At 39.9% G+C, this 18,839-nt stretch overlaps 1 protein-coding gene and 1 long non-coding RNA gene across 8 annotated transcripts in view; one reads left to right on the top strand and one right to left on the bottom strand.

Annotated features, from left to right (window-relative positions):
- The window catches only part of LOC310900937, a 36,859-nt gene extending 30,763 nt beyond the window's left edge, over nucleotides 1-6,096 (bottom strand). For 3 of the 4 annotated variants that reach the window (XR_014585469.1, XR_014585470.1, XR_014585471.1), the window contains exons 1-2: nucleotides 5,971-6,096; nucleotides 5,054-5,137 (exon numbers count right to left, since the gene is read on the bottom strand). This is a non-coding gene — a long non-coding RNA (uncharacterized lncRNA). Of the gene's footprint in view, nucleotides 1-1,216; nucleotides 1,298-5,053; nucleotides 5,138-5,970 lie in introns of all 4 variants that reach the window. The other variant, XR_014585468.1, reaches the window with a different exon arrangement.
- A 301-nt stretch (nucleotides 6,097-6,397) lies between these two features.
- Nucleotides 6,398-18,839, top strand: part of RASGRP1 (RAS guanyl releasing protein 1) — a 43,388-nt gene continuing 30,946 nt past the window's right edge. For 2 of the 4 annotated variants that reach the window (XR_014585467.1, XM_083839677.1), the window contains exons 1-2: nucleotides 6,398-6,751; nucleotides 8,731-8,900. Coding sequence is in view for 2 of the 4 variants with exons in the window: in XM_083839677.1 (XP_083695803.1) it covers nucleotides 6,720-6,751; nucleotides 8,731-8,900 (202 nt within the window). In the remaining 2 variants the exon portion in view is untranslated. Of the gene's footprint in view, nucleotides 6,752-6,803; nucleotides 7,504-8,730; nucleotides 8,901-18,839 lie in introns of those variants that run through there. The other 2 variants (XM_083839679.1, XM_083839678.1) reach the window with 2 other exon arrangements.

Below are 18,839 nucleotides of genomic sequence, written 5' to 3'. Positions count from 1 at the left end.
AGTGAGTAGCACAGTGGTCTATCCTGGGACCTGCCCTTTTTAACACTGTCCTCAACAGTCCAAGAGTGCACTCACTCTTGTCAAACTTGCAAGCAGCATCAAACCAGGAGGACAAGCCAGTGTGCTTGAGGGCAGGACTGCCACCCAGAGAGACCTAGACAGAGTAGAGGAATGCACTGACAAGAACTTTTACAAAACTCATCAAGGACAAAGGCAGAATCCTGCACCTCAAGGTGTCCAAGAGGACTCACACCAAACATGTAATTACCAATTATCAATGTAATTACAGATTGACAATGCTTCTGAGAAGCTTATTGAGAAGGAACCAGTCTCTTCACACCAGTGCATGGCAGGAGTATGAGACAAACTGAACCAAGAGTAGATCTAATTTGGTGTAAGGAAAAATCTTTTTTTAAAAAAAAAACAAAAGCAAAACATTAGAATAGTCAAACATTGCAACACATTATCCACAGAGACTGTGCAGTGTTCAGATTTCCAGGCTTTCAAGACTCAACTGAATAAAGCCCTTCACAACCAAGTCTGGTGCCACAGCTGATCATGCGTTGGGCAGGAGATTGGAATACAGACTACCTGAGTTCCCTTCCAAACTCTTTCATTTCATGATTCTGTGATTCTCTGCGGAAACTCTCTTCAAGTCTACCCCAAACCTTGCCTTCCTCCAGCTGTGCTAGTTGGTCTGATAGAAAATGCTGCCTTTACCTACAAACTGTCTTGCCTATAATTTCCAAGACTCAAAACCACAGACGTTCCATCATGTGGCATGCTCACACCCACATGGATCATTAGTAGGACTGGAATCATTCAATCCATCCCACGGACCTGTGGCACCTGAACTGACAAAATGACTCACGGTAGCTGTAATGATCAGCCTGAGTGTTCACTGAGGGTGGTGGGGAATTCATGGCTGGCTAATACCTATGAAATGCTCTGACAGAATCCCAAGCCAGCAAGATCCCAGTACTCCATGTTCTGTTCTATGTTCTGCAAAGAAGTGTTTGCCAGTAGTTTGAGATCCATCTGACAATTCTCCTAAGCTTCTTTTGATTTTACATGAATTTCTGTCTTGTCTCTTTTCCATCTTGTTTAATGTCATTTACTTTAAATGCCAAACCCCAAGAGATCTTTTAAAACTGTGTTATATTTGCCTTAAAGAAGCCTTTTGTATGCCATAGTCCTGTTAACAGGAATCACTTACCCTTTCCTGATCACAGAATGGCCGAGGTTGGAAGGGACCTCTGGAGATCATCTAGTCCAGCCCCCTGCCAAGCAGGATCACCTAAAACACATTGCACAGGATAGCATCCAGGTGTGTTTTGAATATCTCCAGAGAAGGAGACTCCACAACCTCTCTGGGCAACCTGTTCCAGTGTTCTGTCACCTTCACAGTAAAGAAGTGCTCCCTCATACTCAGCCAGAATTTCCCATGCTTCAGTTTGTGCCCATGGCCTCTCGTCCTGTTGCTGGGCAGAACTGAAAAGAGACTGGCTCCATCCTCTCGACACCCCCCCCCTCAGATATTTATACACATCGATGAGGTCTCCCCTCAGTTTTCTCTTTTCCAGGCTAAACAAGCCCAGCTCTCTCAGCCTGTCCTCGTACGACAGGTGCTCCAGTCCTCTAAGCATGACGCTCACAGGCAGGTGGTTCGTTAGTTACTTGGATATGGATAGTGGCTGCATATGCTGAGAGAACAGGACAGAAAAGGTTGCCATCGTTCTAGTGTTTTTTGTTTGTTTTGTTTTGTTTTCACCCCAGTAGATCTAATTTCTAGAAAACAATGTAATCCAGAGCATAGGTTTTGTTTTGGGGTAACTCTGAGAAAACATCAGCCACAAGAAATTACTGAAATCATTGGTAGGTTTTGTTTTGGAGTAACTCTGAAAAAACATCAGCCATAAGAAATTACTGAAATCATCAGTTCTTATCAAAGAAATCTGCTGAATCTTCAGGAGTTATACAATGTATATAGTAATCAGACACAAATTTAAGAGTAATGAAACTAAGCCAGTGCACCTTTATTTGCCCTTTGAAGGAACGCAGAATTTACTTGAAGAAGCATTTTAAAAACAGTTTGGTTCTGGTTTTCAAATTGTTTCAGAAAGCCTACATGCTTTCTGAATATATTCCTATTTGCTGATCTGGGATACTAAATCATTCAAAGACATTTTAAAGCGCCTTATCATACAGAAATCTGCAGCAGTATGGGATTTTACTATGTAATAGTGAAATGATGTAGACATAACTCAGCCATAGAACAGAATATTTGTTTGATGTTTCTTATGAGCAGTGTGTGTTTGCAAGCCTAAAAAAAAAAAAAAAAATCAAGTCCAATTTAAGTAAGACTGGGCTCTATTAAACTGCTGTAGTCAGTTGCTTATACTATTACCCCACAGGTATTTTCACGAAAAGCAAGCCTCACATTAGATAATTACTTTTACTATCTTTAAAAAAGCACAAGAGGCTTCCTTGAAAACATGAAGGATTCAGAAGATTTTACACACAAACTATCTTATGTGAGAGAGATACCACAGACCTAAACATAGTGTCTACTCAGGCATGGTAATTCCTAGCTTTTTCCTATGCACTGTGATCATTTTAAATGCCTGTTGCACATACACATTCTGGCATTCAGCTTTGCCTCAGATGAGTGAAGTACCATACCGGACCTTAAGCATGAATAATACAGAATCTTTATTTTAAAACCTGCTGCTATAACAGAAAAAATGAATTTCCAGTAACAGAATGCTAGGGGACTAGTTTATCATTCACGCTAATATCAAAGACTTTCATCTTTTTCAGCATTTGTTCACCTAGCAGATACAAGAATATTTTCTGTATGAGAACTTCAATAAAACATACACCATTAAGCATGGGATGGGTGTACAACACTGCTTTATACAATTTTACACATTTTTCACTGACCTTCCTCCCTCTTATGCTCAAAGGTACACAGATAAAGGAAAATCATTTGTATTTAGTTTGTCATACATCTTCAATGCTAAAAGCACTACTACCTGTATATTTTCAAGCTCTCCAAAGACACATGAACAATCAGTTCATTTGTATTGACTTTCTTTGAGTTAAATCCTCACAGTGGATGCTTTCCTCAAGGCTGACTACTGGATGTTGAAGGGTTTGACAGAAGCAGCCTTTACAGCAGAAACCTCAGTATAGATTGGATATACAGACCTATTAGTAGCACAGCTACTGATTTTTTAAGATGTCTTACGTACCATGTATACAAATCTAGGGTCCTTAAGCACAGGCAGCAACTACTGGGTGCTTAGTTCCTTCTTTTCTCGCAGAAAACGTGGGGGCTTCACAGGTACCTTACTGACAACCCAAAGCACTCAAATAAGATTAGTCCAGTCTTTTTCAACCTGACTTAAAAATCAACTTAAAAAAATAAAAAACAATTTATATTCCTCTTAATTTGCTATCTACTCTCTGAATTCTACAGTTTCATATTTTCAGGTCCCATTCCACAATCACGAGTAGGAGTTTTATTGCCTCCTCCTTATAAAAGCTATAGCTGTCCAAAACATTGCCCCAGAACATGCACCACCAAAGGAAGATACTGCTATTGCGATGCATGTGCTAAAGACACAAAAACTAACCCTGCTACAGGTCACATTGCTTCAGAAAGTGGACATTCCATCTCCGGCCCCTTTAGCAAAGCTGCACCAGGAGAAAAATAGCCAAGGGAATTACTATTGTCTAATAACCTCAACAGGGTTATTGGATGAAAACACTGCAACTTTTATAAAAAGAGAAATACCAAAGTCTAGATAATCCTGATGAAAAGTTATGACCCAGGCTTGGAACAAGACACTGGAAATACTCTATTAGCTACAACTGAAGTCAGCGTTCATGCTAAGGCAAACTGTTCTAACAGCTATAACTTTAAGTTATAATAGGGAAGCACATTCAGATGGTGTCTTCATTACAGCTGCTATTTGTATCAGCTTATCACACAGGATAGCCACACCTTTGGCATATCACAACTCAGATAAAAGAAGTTTTTTTTGTTTTTCTCCTTTTTTTTTTCTTTTTTCTTTTTTCACATGCAATTGGTAGCAGGCCATAACTGAAGAGAACTAGTGATTCTGATTACTACTTGTTTGCATAACATATGTTAATCCAGCAGTAGCTCTTCGTAGCTTCTATTTGCTGTCCTTCTTTCCAATCGTATTAGCAACCTTTTCTCCTTCTCTGGAATTGCTTTCCACACTAGATTGTCTAGCTTGCCTTCCTGATGTTGTCTCCTAACCCCACCACTCAACAGGGTCCTCTGTCAGTTCAGGGAACCACCTCATTCATTATCCCACGAGAACACCTAAGAGCCTTTGCACTCATCCTGTGATTTCACAATGATCTAAGTAAAACAGATCTAAGTGAATGCTATTGGAAAAACGTGTGGTCTTGCTCTTTTACCATTAATTGGTTGTGGCAGCACTTGAGCTAATATGAGTGGGTGGGGAAATGAAAGAATTGATATGGCAGAACATGCATCGTTTTTAGTTGGGGTGGGTTTTTTTTCCTTGATTAATTTTTGCATGCAACTCATTGTGTGCTTGTAGAGCTCTACTGGTTGGCCCATTCCAAAAAGCAGGAATGTGGACCCAGGAAAGAGGGGAAATTAAATGAGCTTAAAGTTGATATGAAAGAATAGCTTCAGAAAATTATTTTTACTCTGCTTTGAGGGCAAGCTAGGTTTGTGAACTCACACTAACTTGAAGGGGAAAAGGTGTATCTTTAAGTACAGCAGAACTTCAAAGATCTGACTTACTCTGAGGCAGAAAGTAGTTCACTCAGTTCCAATGGTAAAATTTAATATGTGAGTTTTAATTGCTGCAAGATATTCCAGAGATCGGAACACAACAGTATAAAATTTCTGAATCAGAAGTGTTCCCAGGAGCAATATGGCCCATCCTAAACATAATAGTCTTCTTGCAACTCTGTTAGCATGGCTCCGTAAGTTTTATTGTAAAGCAATCATCTATTGATAGAAACTCTCAGAAAAGAGAATTACCTTCCCCTTCCACAGAGCAGGTCTCTGATCTTCTGAGGACACACAACAGGTGTGAATGTACTTTACGGCAGGAAACCGTTTCACCTGGAAAACATTACATTGATGGGTCAGTATGTCAGGCTGTTACACAGGTGTGTAAGTTACAATTGTATTTTTGTACGAGATTGTGTAAGATTTGCTGATGGTTACCTTCTGACAACAAAGCTGGACAGTGTTCTTTCTCTCAACCCCCAATTAATGTGTGTGTGTATACACATGCACACAAACTTCTCAAGAAAACTACAGTTAAAGAAAAAGCAAAGATAGGTGGGATGGGCTCGTCTGAAGTAGAATTAGGCCAGGATATTGGCTTAACGACATAGATGCTACAGAGAATATCACAGATGACATGACTAGTGGTCTTGGATATATATTAATGCATTTGTGTTTCATAAGCCACAGTGATCTTCAAGCTGGGAATGAGCTCAGTATCACTCAGCAGAATGGCACCTGCTCAATCACTAACGTGATTTCCAGTTGCATGCAGGGCTTTGCCTTTCACCTGCAGGTCTTGTGCACAGCCAGGCAGGTTTGTACAACTCACGGTGATAGTGGCAGTTCACCTGAGGAAATGCCCAAGAGTGGCAACCTTTGTGAATTTGATCATCTTGGAGATGCAAAGAGGAATGTGCCCTGGTTGTTGGTAGCAAATTATTCAGAATTTCCGAAGATTACCGTTTAAAGAAACAGTTTAAAAACTCTGCGGATCTCAGTGTGAGGTACAACGGCATATGATGCCCAAGTAGCCTTCTGTAACATAAACTGAGCTCTCAAAGTGATGGAGCCTAAGCGACCTGTGACTTTTGTACGGCTCAGATGGTCGTACTTCTCAACGCAAGCCCATTTAGTCAAACTGCGCTGCGTGCAACGAGCCTGACCTTTCAGATTTCCTGCCCGGCCGTTTCTTCTCAGAAGCGAAGGAGTTTCTTTCTCTTTTCTATCAGTGGCCAGAACGGGACAGTCAGCAGTGCGGGCGCCTGGCGGACATCACATCTCACCCGGCGGGGCGGCGTGAGGTGGCAGCCAACAGGGGCTGCACAAAGGCACCTCAGCCTCCACTTCCAGCCGCCGGCACCGCGGGGAGAGCCGCGCCGCGGTCCCACGGAGCCTGGCCCCGCTCCCCGCGGCTGCTCGCCCGGGCTTAACGCGTCCTGCGCCTCTCCCTCGGGGCTGAGGGTTTGGTCCCCCGGGGCCCTCCCCAGGGGCTGCGGCGGCCCCCGGCCCCCACGCGGGACGTCCCGCGGGCGGGGCGCAGGCGCGCAGGGCCGCGGCGGTTGCCTGGAGGCACGCGTGGGCCCCGCCAGGGCCGGCCCCTGGGGGCTGACCCCAAGGCAGCGTCGCGGCCGCCTCGGAGCCGGGCAGGAGCCGGCGCTTCAGTACCTGGTAAACGCGGCGGCTTCAGAGAAGAGCAGCCCGGCGGCTCGGGACTTCCTTCTGCCGATAAGATCTTCGCCTGCGCTCGTCACGGGCGGCGGCTGCCCCGCTCGCTCGGCTGCGGGCTCCTGAGGCGAGGCGAGGCAGGAGCGGGCGATGCGCGGGGCCGCCCCGCTGCCCCGACCCCCTCCGCCCCGCGCAGCCCCGCGCCCCGCGGCGCCGGCCGGGCGGCGGAGCCGAGGCTAGCGGCGACATGGGGACCCTGGGCAAGCGGAGGGAGAACCGGTGAGTCCGCTCGGGCCGGGGGCTGCGGGGCAGGGGGGCAGGAGGCGGCGGGCAGGACCCGCTTTCGCCCTTCCCAGCGCCGGTCTCGCCGTGGGGCGCTCGGAGCCCGGGGGGGACGGGGCTCTGCCGGGGGGCGCCGCCACCCCCGGGGAGCCGGTGGGTGTTGCGGAGGTCCCTGAGGGGTCCCCTCCGCGGCCCCCGGGGGCTGCGCTACCGTCCGGCCGGTTTGGGGTGCCTCTGCCGCCGGGGTCCGCTGAGCGGGCCGCGGTGCTGCCCCGACCCTCTTTGGGGCCGTGAACTTTGCTTTTGTGCGCTGTTCGGTGCCGGCTCGGACGGCCAGACCGAAAATATCCTCCGCTAAAACTCGGGCTTCGCCGCCGCCGCGTCCCGAGCATCCTCTGCCCTGCGCTGCGGGGGCCCGGCACGAAGCTCGGAGGGGTGGTGGCCGAGCGCCTGAAAAGAGAACCCTGAAAGCTGATCGGGCCCTCGCTCCGCTTTATGCGAGAACAGGAAGTCAGATCACAAAGCGACGAGGGGAATTTAGAGAAAGGGGGAAGGGAACAGAGAATTCTTTGCATAGCCAGCGCCAGATTGAGTGCAGGAGAGCTGAGCGATGGTCGCTGCCCCTGCGGGGTCAGGGCTGCGTTCAGCTGGCGGTGGGCGAGGAGTGACATCACGTGAAGTTTCGTGGCTTTTCCAGCGTGGAAATGAGTCAGAAACTTAAGAGAAGGCTTGAAAGTCGCTGACATGAGGTAGGGTCCAGCCTGTCTTCGCTAGGCATCCGTATTTCCAAATTTGTCCGGGACCACTTGTATGGGATGCTGGTGTCGTTACTGCACTCTCTGCCTGTATGTGGTATGCACACTGGATACATTTCTATGCCTTTTCCTCTCAGGATTGTCAGTGTATTAATAAAAAGTTTTGCATAGTGCTCTGTCTAAGAAAAAGCTGTATGAAAGCTTAAGATAGCAACTTAAAGATGCTGCGGTAACTTCCTTAGGGAGATTGTGGGGTGTGAATTGTCTCTGAAATAATCCTGAGTTTTATGGAAACAGCAGTGGCTGTTGCCCTTTTGGGAGCCGTACTATCATGCTCTCAAATCAGATTTTGAAGTGGTTCCTGTTATTTGCAGGCGAAAACGTTTCAGCGCTCTTCATGATATTTGTTGTTCTTCAACGTTTCATACAGAAAGAAGAACATGTCCACAAGCAGTAAACATCTTTTAATATTATCTGTAATGTACACATTCCTAAGCTCTGAGAAATGATAATATGAGCAAAATACAAGCCTAAAACTAGATACTTGCTTTATTTTTGGCCTCATTTATAGTTATAAGCCTTTCATAATAAAAGCATTAATTCAGTCGTGTATGCACTCTTAAAACAATTTAGTAGGAAATAATAGTATAGAATGGATACAAACTCACCAGCAATATTTTTTGATTGTGAAATGCTCCACTGTAAAGTTGCACTGATATTTTGGGGACTTAATATCACTTGGAAAATCACTATTAATAAAGCTAGTCTGTGTTTTTCCAATGTGTAATATTTGATTATGGTTATATTTTTTTCTCCTTTACTTTTGGTAACCACAAAATCATGTGGTACATTAATGCATAACGATGTTCCTGTTACATGGCTTGTATACACAGTTTAAAGTTTTGTTGCTGGTTTTTAATCTTGTGCTAAAACAGTAATATAAACATACCAGAAGTCTTATTGCTTTGCTTGAGAGTTAACCTGACAGATCATTCAAGAAACTCTGTAACTGTGTGCTCTACAATCCATGTTTAGCAGGAAAAAAAAAAATCATTTACTGAGTAGTCTCTTTTGTGTACTTATTAAGTGGGAGGGCTATGTCTTTCACCAACCTAGCTACAGGGAATTAATTGCCCTTTAAATCTGTCCCCCTTTTCCATGCGGCGTAAAATTTGCCACTCGCTCATCTTGTACTTACTTCGCTACTGTGTTTTCTTCTAGGCAACCTGCCCAAGGATGCAGCACTGCTCCTGAATCAGCACTTGAGCTGAAGCAGATCAGTCATTGTCACAGCCTTTCAAATCTTACCCAGGTCACAATGGTGCCACTGGGGCACCTGGCCAAAGGGGCAACTTTGGAAGATCTTCTTGAAACCTGCATTCAGTCTTTTGGTGAGTGTCTGGGGGTTTTTGGAATGGTATGAATATGTTTCTGTACTGGTTACTTCTAGGTCATTTACTAGTGAATTACACTGATTTACTAGAGAATTAGAAAGGCTTAACTGATCGTTATACATTCAGTAGGTAAATGGATATTTTATGGGTTTGTTGATCTGTGTATGCATGTTAATATATGCCAAGAGATTGATGTGATTTTTATTTTTCTTGAGAGAATAGGACAAACCCCAGTCATCCGTACTTCCATATGTTTGTGTTTTTTTCCTCTTTTTTTGTTTGTTTCTTTGAATATCAGTTTGGTAAACTTTAACAAGTAATCATTATGTTACTGTAATATGCTCATAATGTGTCAACAACGTGTTTATGTTAAATATTTTGAAATGAGCAGAGCTATTTTTAAGCTGAGTGAAGTAACGTTGGATTGCCTTTTATGTTACCTGTATAGATTTTAAGTTGTCTCTCAGTAGTGAGAAAAAATCCTAATAAAAATCACAGCTGAATTATTTTTCAAGCCTGTCAGTTATCCATTTCTCTTTCTGCCATAAGAATTGTAGTATGTGGATGATTATTGCTGTAACCCTGTCTACTTTTCCAATCTTTTTCATTAGTAAACATGTTCACTTTTTATATGATTAAAATATACTAGTACTGAAGGCACTCAAAAGGGTTCCAAATACTTTGTAAGTAATTTGTTTAACACTATATCTTTCAGTAATGTGAACTACTCTGAAAGCATCTTGCAAAGTTTACTTGCAGAGTAGCCCTTAGACACTGAATGCTTTCAAACGCCCACTCACCTCTAAAATAATTAATCTGTGCAGTTAAATAGTAACACACAGTGCTGATGTAGTACTGCAGCACATAAATACTGTATAAACAATGACTAATCTTTTGCATCCATTGGAAATGCATTTTTTAAAAATATACTTACAGCTTGTACAGAGAAATACGTGTCTGGGAAAAGTTGATAAAACATGCAATTATCGATATTGTTTCTTTTTGGCTCCTTTCCTCCTCCATTTAATTACTGTAAAGAATGTATCCACTGAACTGCTACAAAGCTCCAGGTTTTAAACAAACATCGATTATAAGTTTTGGTTCACTGGGAGTGAGGCAAGACATCTAAAGCACATGTAAGACCTTTGTACAGTTAAAATATTGAGACTTTTCAACCAATAATAACTTGTATCCATTTTTATGTGGTTGATTTCAAGTACTATATGTAAAACACTGAATCGGAGATTTAGTTTGCTTAGTTTTATTTTAATAACTTTTTCATATTTAAAGTATATAAATCAGCATGTGCTCTCAGATTCCTGGGCATCCATGTATTATAAGGACTAAGGTGACAGAGATAAGAAGCATACCTGTCCAGTTCAGCTGTCAATGCATGTGAATCTTTCAAAAAGGTTTCATACTTGAGCTCGTTAAGGACTGCTACAGCCACGATGTGCACTGTAGACACTGAGACTCTTTGTTGGGCAAAATGTAGTAGTGTCTGTATTTGTATGTCTTCTATGACATTATGCATATTCTTAAAATATGTTGGAATTTCCAAGCTGAGTATTTAAGGAAACTGTAACATGCAACTTAAAACTATAGATAACCTATTTCATGAAGTTGCTTAGAGAAGGTTTTTGTAGCCATCAACAAAAATACTGTGGAAAATGTGTTCATTTCATCATGCCAACAAAGGAAGCAGTGGAAAAACTTTAATCTGGGAGACTGAGGAGGAGTAGGGAGAAAAAGAGTGGGTAAAAGAAAGGCTGAATGATTACAAGTATATTGAATGATTAAGCAAGTTTATTCCCATGCATAATACTTAAGTAAAGCTACTACCCTTTATTCTAATCAGATTAAAGTTGTATCCTCTGTCTCAAATATGCTGCTGTATGTTATTTTGTATATTATTCCGGAAATTGATTATCGTAATCTGAGCAAGTGTTACTTCAACATTAAAAATGCAGAATCCTCCAAGACTTAAGCACAAATCTTCTTACTACATTTTAAGTTTGCTTTCTGGAAAAAAGCCCTTGATTTATTTACTGTCTAGGGTTAAGAAAAACAGTATGTAGTAGATAGAGATGTTGATGCGTCACACTTCAGAACATGTACTTCATCATGTTAATACTATACGGCACTTGCTAGTATTATGTATACAATTATAAATACAATTTTTCTATAAAGTACACAGCCAAATTTATATTCCTGAAATCAATTATAAAAGCTTGGAAAAAAACAGATTATGTGTAAGAGAGGCTGCTGTCAAAAGGGTGTGTAAAGGGAAGTTGGCAGCCTTCTGCCATTTATGTGAGGAATAGCACAAAGACGGCCTAACCAAGAAGAATTAACCCACACTTAAAACTGTGAAGGACACAAGTATTCATAATTTCTCTTACAGCATGGATAGGAGGAAAAATGAGAAAGTGGGATGTGTGAAGTTCAAATAATGAGTGAGAAAATTTTGCCACAGTGTTGTAAACAATTCCAGGATGTTTTGTAGAAAGGCAACTTTCAAGAGAAAGCTCAAGAGAGCTGAGATAATCTAAAACCTACGCTAAGGAGGTAAGAAGCAAAGATTGGATCTTGGAGTTTGTGATATTGTCTGTGGGTCTGCAACAGTGCTGATCAGAAAATGACACTAGAATGTGAAATGAATACCTTGATTTACAAGGTGGTGAGTCCAAAATCAACAAGGTGGTGGTTACCTGCTGATTCCAAAAGTTGAGAGTTAGGTGGACTTTCATTTTCTTTTTTAGAAAAGACCAAAATCTTATTCAGTGTAATCAACTTGAACACGTACTTTAGGATGATTAATGTGTTCTCTCTCTCCCCTTTCAAATCTGGCCATCTTTAGCTTGAACTCGTGAATGATGGGCGTGTACTTTAGAGAGAAACAGTGAGGGTCATATGAGGTAGTGTGAAGTCATGTGGATAACTACATCTGAGAGAATAGTATAACACTAGTGCTTATTTTATTCAACAGCATGATTTTTATTAACAAAGATAGAAGGAGATGCTGAAAGAGGCTTCTTCAAGCCATGAAAAGGTTACGTCAGGATGAGTAAGATGAGTTCCAAAAAAGAATTGCCAAAAGTAAAGGCAATAGAAAAGCCAGGACGTGGACTAGGACAAGAATTCAGGAAAAAAAGAGTGCGATGAGAGACTGAAGGCAGGTAGTTTCTCAGAAAGGGACAGTGGTCCTGTTTTTAGTCTATGAGAAGGTTTGTAGAGGCTTGAAACAGCTCTCAACGGTGCAAAGAGGAAAAAAATATGATTGGATAGGACAGGGATTAAAAACATTTTCTATGTGACTGGGAAAACCGTTCAGCTTTACAAGTACCTACAGGATGCTGTTACTGCTATGATCTAGATTGACAAGAGCTGTAGAGTGCAAATGAACACATTATATTTAATTGCCTTTGAAAAGAAGGGGAAGTGTAGGATATAAGTGGAGCTAACAATAACATTTAAGGATTAAAAAAAATGATTGTATGGAAGGAAGGAAGTCGTAATAGAGAAATAGAGGAAAAGAGAAATCAAAGGAGGGAGGGGAGTGGATAGAGAGTAAGAGCAGGAGGTAGAGTAAGGTGATTGAAAAGACTAGAAAATGTAGCGTGTATAAGCAAGGCCTAGATTTGGTGGAACCTCTCCATCAGAGAGGTTAATTCAGAACAGAAAGGTCACCTACTTTTAACTAACACCTACTTTTAATTTCCTCTTTTAATTGGCAACAAGATGGCTGAAGCTGTGAATTCATGGAAAAAAAGTAATTAATAGATCTTGGCTTAGAATACGACAACTTCAGGAGGGAGATAATTTATTCTGGAGGAAGTCTTTGTTAATGACTGTAGTTCTGGAGTGAAATTGTAGGTAAAACAGTGGCGTTAACCCCTTGTATCCATGTTTTCCTATTATGTAGTATATAAAACAACTGGAAAATAATGTACCTTTGAGTGTCAGACTGGTCTCTGGAAGTCAGTACGGCTTTGTCTCCTACATCACTGCTTGGTTGTAAAGACACTCGTACTATCAGCTTTGTTGTCAAAACCACCATAGTAGCTTGCTGTTCCATGGCCACATCGACTATTTAATGCTGACAGTTCAGTAGAACACAGGAAGCGTATGCTCAGTAGCGGAGCTCTATTTTTGCTAGTTCTTCTTTATAATAATCTTTGCAAGACTGCATAAATGCATGTTGACATATATTTAGTCCAGAAAGTGTTACAAATTAGTAAAAATATTTCAGCAGTGTTCACTTCACTGGATAATTATATCTTAATTTTTTAAACTCTGTATCTGCTACGTATAGAAGTGAAATAACAATACTTCATCATACATTTTACCCATGGCTATTCTCATGCTACTGTGTGCTTGATGTTTTGACTGTTTGATAGTAAGTCAGTTTCTGTTCTAGCAGATGTTTTTTTCCTCCCTATTTGTATGCTCACTGTGTAGGGTAAGAGGTGCATGGTAAGAGGTACCCATTTCTTTCTTTGACTGTAAGCTTCTATCTTACCATGTAAATGTATCTTAATGTTGAAGTGTGCTGCTATTTTTTTTAATACATCTTTTGAAGATTCAATGAACTATTTTAATGTGCATTAAAGCTTATAGGCCATATAGAGTTAAAGGGTCTTTCCTTTGAGTACACAATACATTTGTTTAAATCATTTTTACAAATGTTTAAAAACTCTGTAGCAACTGGGACAAAATGTATCTTGAGCATATTGTCATTTTGCTACCTCCCTGCTCTGTCTACAGTGAAGTCCTGAAATTTTACTTCAAACTACCTAACAAACACTCCTAAGAGCACACTTGACAGTTCTAATTTCTACAAACGCTTATGTCTTCCTGAAAACATCAGAGGGTCATGAAAGAGCTAAGAAGTCCCTAAGATGTCACAATTTTAATATTAAGAAGATATTTATGTCTTCAGCCTTTAAGATCTTATATATTTGCCTCTGTGTTTAAGCACTGCAAGCATGCTTGCTGTAGCACATGGAAGAGCTATGCTTAACCTACAATTCCGGCACTTCAGTTACTGCTGGGCAAGATGAGCATGCTCAGTGGAAAAAAGAAATATGAAACTTCTTTTAAGTGTCTGTCACCATGCAGAGTCCCTGTGCCTGGTTTCTTAAGAGATGTAAGTAAAGGGTTTTAGGAAAGCAACTGGTTGTTCTTGTTGTTTTTTCTTTCCCCAGAGTATATGTACATTTATACGTGTACATAATGCACGTACATTAATACATGCTTTATGTATTGTAGTTCTATGTAGAAGCTCAGGCATGAAAAACTGTTTGCAGTGAAATTAATTGTTTATACTGCTATGTCAATCTTCAATAGGGAAAAAATGTGTATTTTAAAAAAGATTTAGACCTGCAGCCAACTTTTCAAAAAAATTATTATTTTAACTTTATAAATTAGCAATGTTCTTAATAGAATTCATGTGAACCTAGTGCAATTTGCAGTTTCTAATGGTCATAATAATCTTAGGCTTGATGCAAATTGTTTTGCAGTATCTGATCAGTGTTAAACCAGCTTGTTGACTCAGTGTGGGATAAAGAGAGTGTTTGTAAACCAACCTTAGAAATCTGGGAAACCACTTCAGGACTGATCTGGATGAAAGATGCCAGATAATTATTGTGATAGAATGGAGACCATCTGTCAAAGGAGCTGGTTGTCTCTGTAGGTGATCAACAAGTTGATCATAGTTTACGTTTTTGAAAATAAAAAAAAATAATAATAATGTTAGCAGTGTTGTCTAGTTCTGTGAACTCATATTTCCATAGCTCATTTTTGCATCAGTATCACGCAAAAATATATTGAGTCTTCTAAGAAAAAAAATTCTGCTCTTAACATAAATACATTCTTCCAGTCTAGTTGTAATATACAATAACTTATAAAACGATCACAGTTCAAGTACCAAATTTATCTTTATTCTTTTACCAAATATACCAAATTATAGGATATAATTGCCTTTTAGTCAGAATTCTGGCTTTTAGGGCATATGCGCACCCACAGAAGCCAACTTTTGTCATTTACTTTTTTCTCTGTTAGCTTTGTCTGGCCAGTCATTTGTTTGTCTCATGTTTGTCCTTTCTGCTCCCAAAGCCTAGAGTGAATGTTGAAGTCCCTAGTCCCCCCAAAAAGTGATTAAAGTTTGTTCACAGTGTTATACTGTGTTACAATGGTGTCAATCATTATGTGTTCAGTAATTTGGGTGTGATTTGGTCAAATACAGCGCAGAAAATTTAGTATTGCTTGGCAACAGAAACTATGTTAACGATCAATTAATGACATTGTGAGAACAGAAGAGTAACTGTTGCTCTGTAGAAAGCTAAGTGCCATTTAGCGAACTATTAAAGGTAATTGTGATAGTACCAAAAAGAAAATTATTTTTTTAACCTGATGTCTGTGGATTTTTTTCCCCAAAGAAATGAAACTAGATTTCTTTGTGTGTATTTTAAAGTTCGAATTAGCTAATTTGACTTCAGTCTTTTCAATATAGCTGTCTGAGTCATGAAATAAACAATAAAAGAAAATACATAAAACTTAGAAATCTTGCTTTACAGAGCCGCCTCCCATTTACTGATAATTACCACAGGGCTATGACAGCAAATTATATCTTCATACCTGTAAATATAGCTACAGAAAAACAATATAACTTCTAATTTGCAGTACACAAAAGCTTAGATAACAATATAAAAGAATTAATTCTCCTGAGAATGTTTCATGAATTTCAATTTTTTCTTCTCTACAGCACGTGTATGAAGTAGAAGCAAGAAATCAGTCATTTGTTCTTTAGGCTTCCCTGTGCATTTTGCTTTGTTATTTGGTTTGTGTATGCTTTAATGTTGAGTCTTTCAGTATTCTGCTGTTTATTGCCAGGTATAAAGACATATTTTGGCAATGCTTTTTTTATAAATCTGAGAAAGAAGTGGCTTCCCGTAAAGTATTATACAGTTCAGTAGATGTTTCTGTTACCCAGGATAGACTGGAGATGAAAAGCTACGATAATTTTCTAAACATGATACCACTTTTTTCATCGCATTAAAGAGGTCAGAATGTGAAAGTGCAAAAGCCAGGAAAAGGCAAAGGTAAGAGAGCACCCATTAAGAACTATTAAGATTATACTTGCATTGGAGATAACTTCAGGAATCCTCAAACAGTGCAGCTTTAATATTCATATGTACATAGAGGTTATGTTAAGAAGAATTCAGCGCTTAGTGCCATCTATTTTGTGGTCGTTTAGCAATATGCCATAATTCCTTTCTTTTGAAATACAGAATCCTCTGACACAGGGCTGTAGTGTGAGATAAGAAGAGCCTTTTTTCTATGTTAACCTTTACATTTCCTTGAAAATATTTCACCTTCCAAATTTACGGTTTGGATAAAGATGAGGTTGTCATCTCTGTTCCTCAGCTATATTTAATCAGCTCTATCTAATGTTGATCTCCACTACGTAGTGTTATTCTTTTAAAAAATGTACAGTAAAAAAACCAACAAAGTGTTTACTTTGAATAAGAAAATGATCAGATACCTTTATTACTAATATTCAGAAATGTGCTACAACAGTACTTGGGAGGCATGAGACACTTTGTGCTAGAGCAACTGCTGCAGTGGGGCCAATAAAGCTTACACTTGAACATACGAGAAAATTTCTCTGGTGAAAATTTGACAGTGCAGCTAGCTAGAATCAGCAATTGGGAAGCAGATTCTGTATGTAAGTATTTGATAGTGGTGCATGGTGCTTGGGTGTATTTTAAGTCTGTAGTGAAGCTGAAGGCTTTTTGGAAACCTTTTTTTTTTTTTTCTTTTTCCCATCTACAGTGAATAAGATACGTCCCAGTCTGAGGAAGGGACAAAAGCTTGCCTGGTAGTGTGTAAATGTTAATTCCAGAAATATATCTATAAGTTAGACCAAAGACTGGGAAGCTGAGGTATTTAAGGGAAATTTGAGACTAAGTCAGAAATACTATACCAGGGCAACTTTATAGTTAGGGTAGAAGTATGAGTCAGCAACGAAAGTCAAGGCCAGAAACTGGGGTCTAAGCTACATGTAACATCTTCAGGTCCTCAAGAGGTAAGCTGCTTGGTGTCTGCTGCTCTGTTATAATTTGAACTTTCGAATGAAGCCGACTTCATGCTTCCATGGGTTTGATGACTGGCTGCACCAGGATCAATCATGCAGTTAGGTAGAAGCTCATTGTAAAAACACTGTGGCTGTGGGATGAGTAAGTGTGAAGCATGCAGCTGAGGTGAGTGGTCACCTAGTGGTACTGTCCTCAGAATTTTCTGTTTCTGTTCTGGAAGTCTGGTTTGTCTTAGCTACCCGTGTTTATACCAGCACAGCTGTGTTGCCAGGCATTACACTTGAATTATTCAGAAGTTGTCTGTAGCTGAAAAACTGCACATGGCTCCTCTAGTATGATGATTTCAAGTTTTCAAAAAACTTGAACTCTCAAATAACAATTGTTAGGCTCTATAGAAAAAGAGTACTTGATTAAAAAGTTCTCATCTACACTTGCGAAGATCAATACTTTAACCATACTGTAGAACAATGAATATTACCGTGTGTAGGGGCGTGTTAACTTTTTACCTTGTTCTGTGTACTTGATATGAATTTCCAAGGCTAATGGAATGCTTTCCACCCACATTTCATTTAGTTTCTCTTGAAGAACGTTTTAATTTCTCAAAATCATCCCATTTCCCCTTGACAAGAGCTTTTATCCTCTTGTTTTCATTTTAAAGAATTATCCACCCAGAGCTTTCTGCAAGATTTAGCTTTCCCAAAGCTGTTTCTGAGAGAGAGTAATGGCTTTCCCTTGAGGCTTTTAGCCCCTAATGTTCCCTACCCTCACACAGAACAGTCTTATTATCCTTCTTGGATGCATATTAGACTCACTTGTGTCTTGGATATATCTGCATTGTTAATGAGTATTTGGAAGAACATTTTTTTTCTGTTTTTTGTTTTTTTTTTTTTCCTTCCCATTCTATAGGGAGTTTGAAATGGGAAGTAGATTTGGAGAACTGTCACATTTGTAGCATTTCTTTCAGCATTTCTGTTTATTTGGCTCGTTTAGTGTTCTGCTTGTGTGGAACTGATCACAGTATAGTATGGTTCTTTCCTCTCTGTAAAAATACTGACTTGTTCTCATTTTAATTTTGGAGGTTTTTCCCATAAGTCCAATTGCTTGTGTAAATAAATTTATATATTACTACAAGCATTTATGTAGACTAAGCCAAAAAGCCAAATTAAAAAAAAAAAAAAAAGCTTTAGTGCAATTCCCTGAATGCTTTGGTCCACTCTACTGAATGCCATTCTTTTACCTAATTGATGCATCATCTTTGTAAGGTCATAGTAATTAGCTCACATTGTTTCTGAAACACATTAACCATCTAAAATAATAATCTGAAATGAAGAAGAAGTCACTAAGAACAAGTACTAAGTTTACACTTAGGGTAATCAGTTGTAAAAGCAGAGTACAGTGAACTTGATATACAGCTGTTCTGCAGGAAAGAATATCAACATGAAGACAGACTTTAAAACTGAAAAGGATGCAATGGTATTGTAGTAGTGCAGAAAAGACAAAAACTCTAAGGGGATATATAGGCACAGAAGAGTGCGTATGCTTATTTTTATTATTTATAACATATATACAGTTATTCTGTGCACCATACCTTTATATATATATATATTCAAAATAATATGCTAACTCTGATGCTAAGATGTCTTCTGTATTACTTTATTCAAGTTTGCTTCATAAATGGGCAAATTGCTGAAGGTTCAGAAAACAACGTTAGAGTTGAACAGAGATCTAGAAAGTCTGGCTTCTAAGGAAAAATTAAAAAGACAGTGTTAATGTTTCCTAATTGAGAAAAGAGATGAGGGAAGAAATCTTTAAATAGAAAAAAAATACATTGGTAAGG

The sequence above is a fragment of the Anser anser genome, assembly GCF_964211835.1.
Source record: "Anser anser genome assembly, chromosome: 5".
NCBI lineage: Eukaryota > Metazoa > Chordata > Aves > Anseriformes > Anatidae > Anser > Anser anser.
Note: the sequence above shows the minus strand (reverse complement) of the source record. Positions and strands in the feature narration are given on the sequence as shown.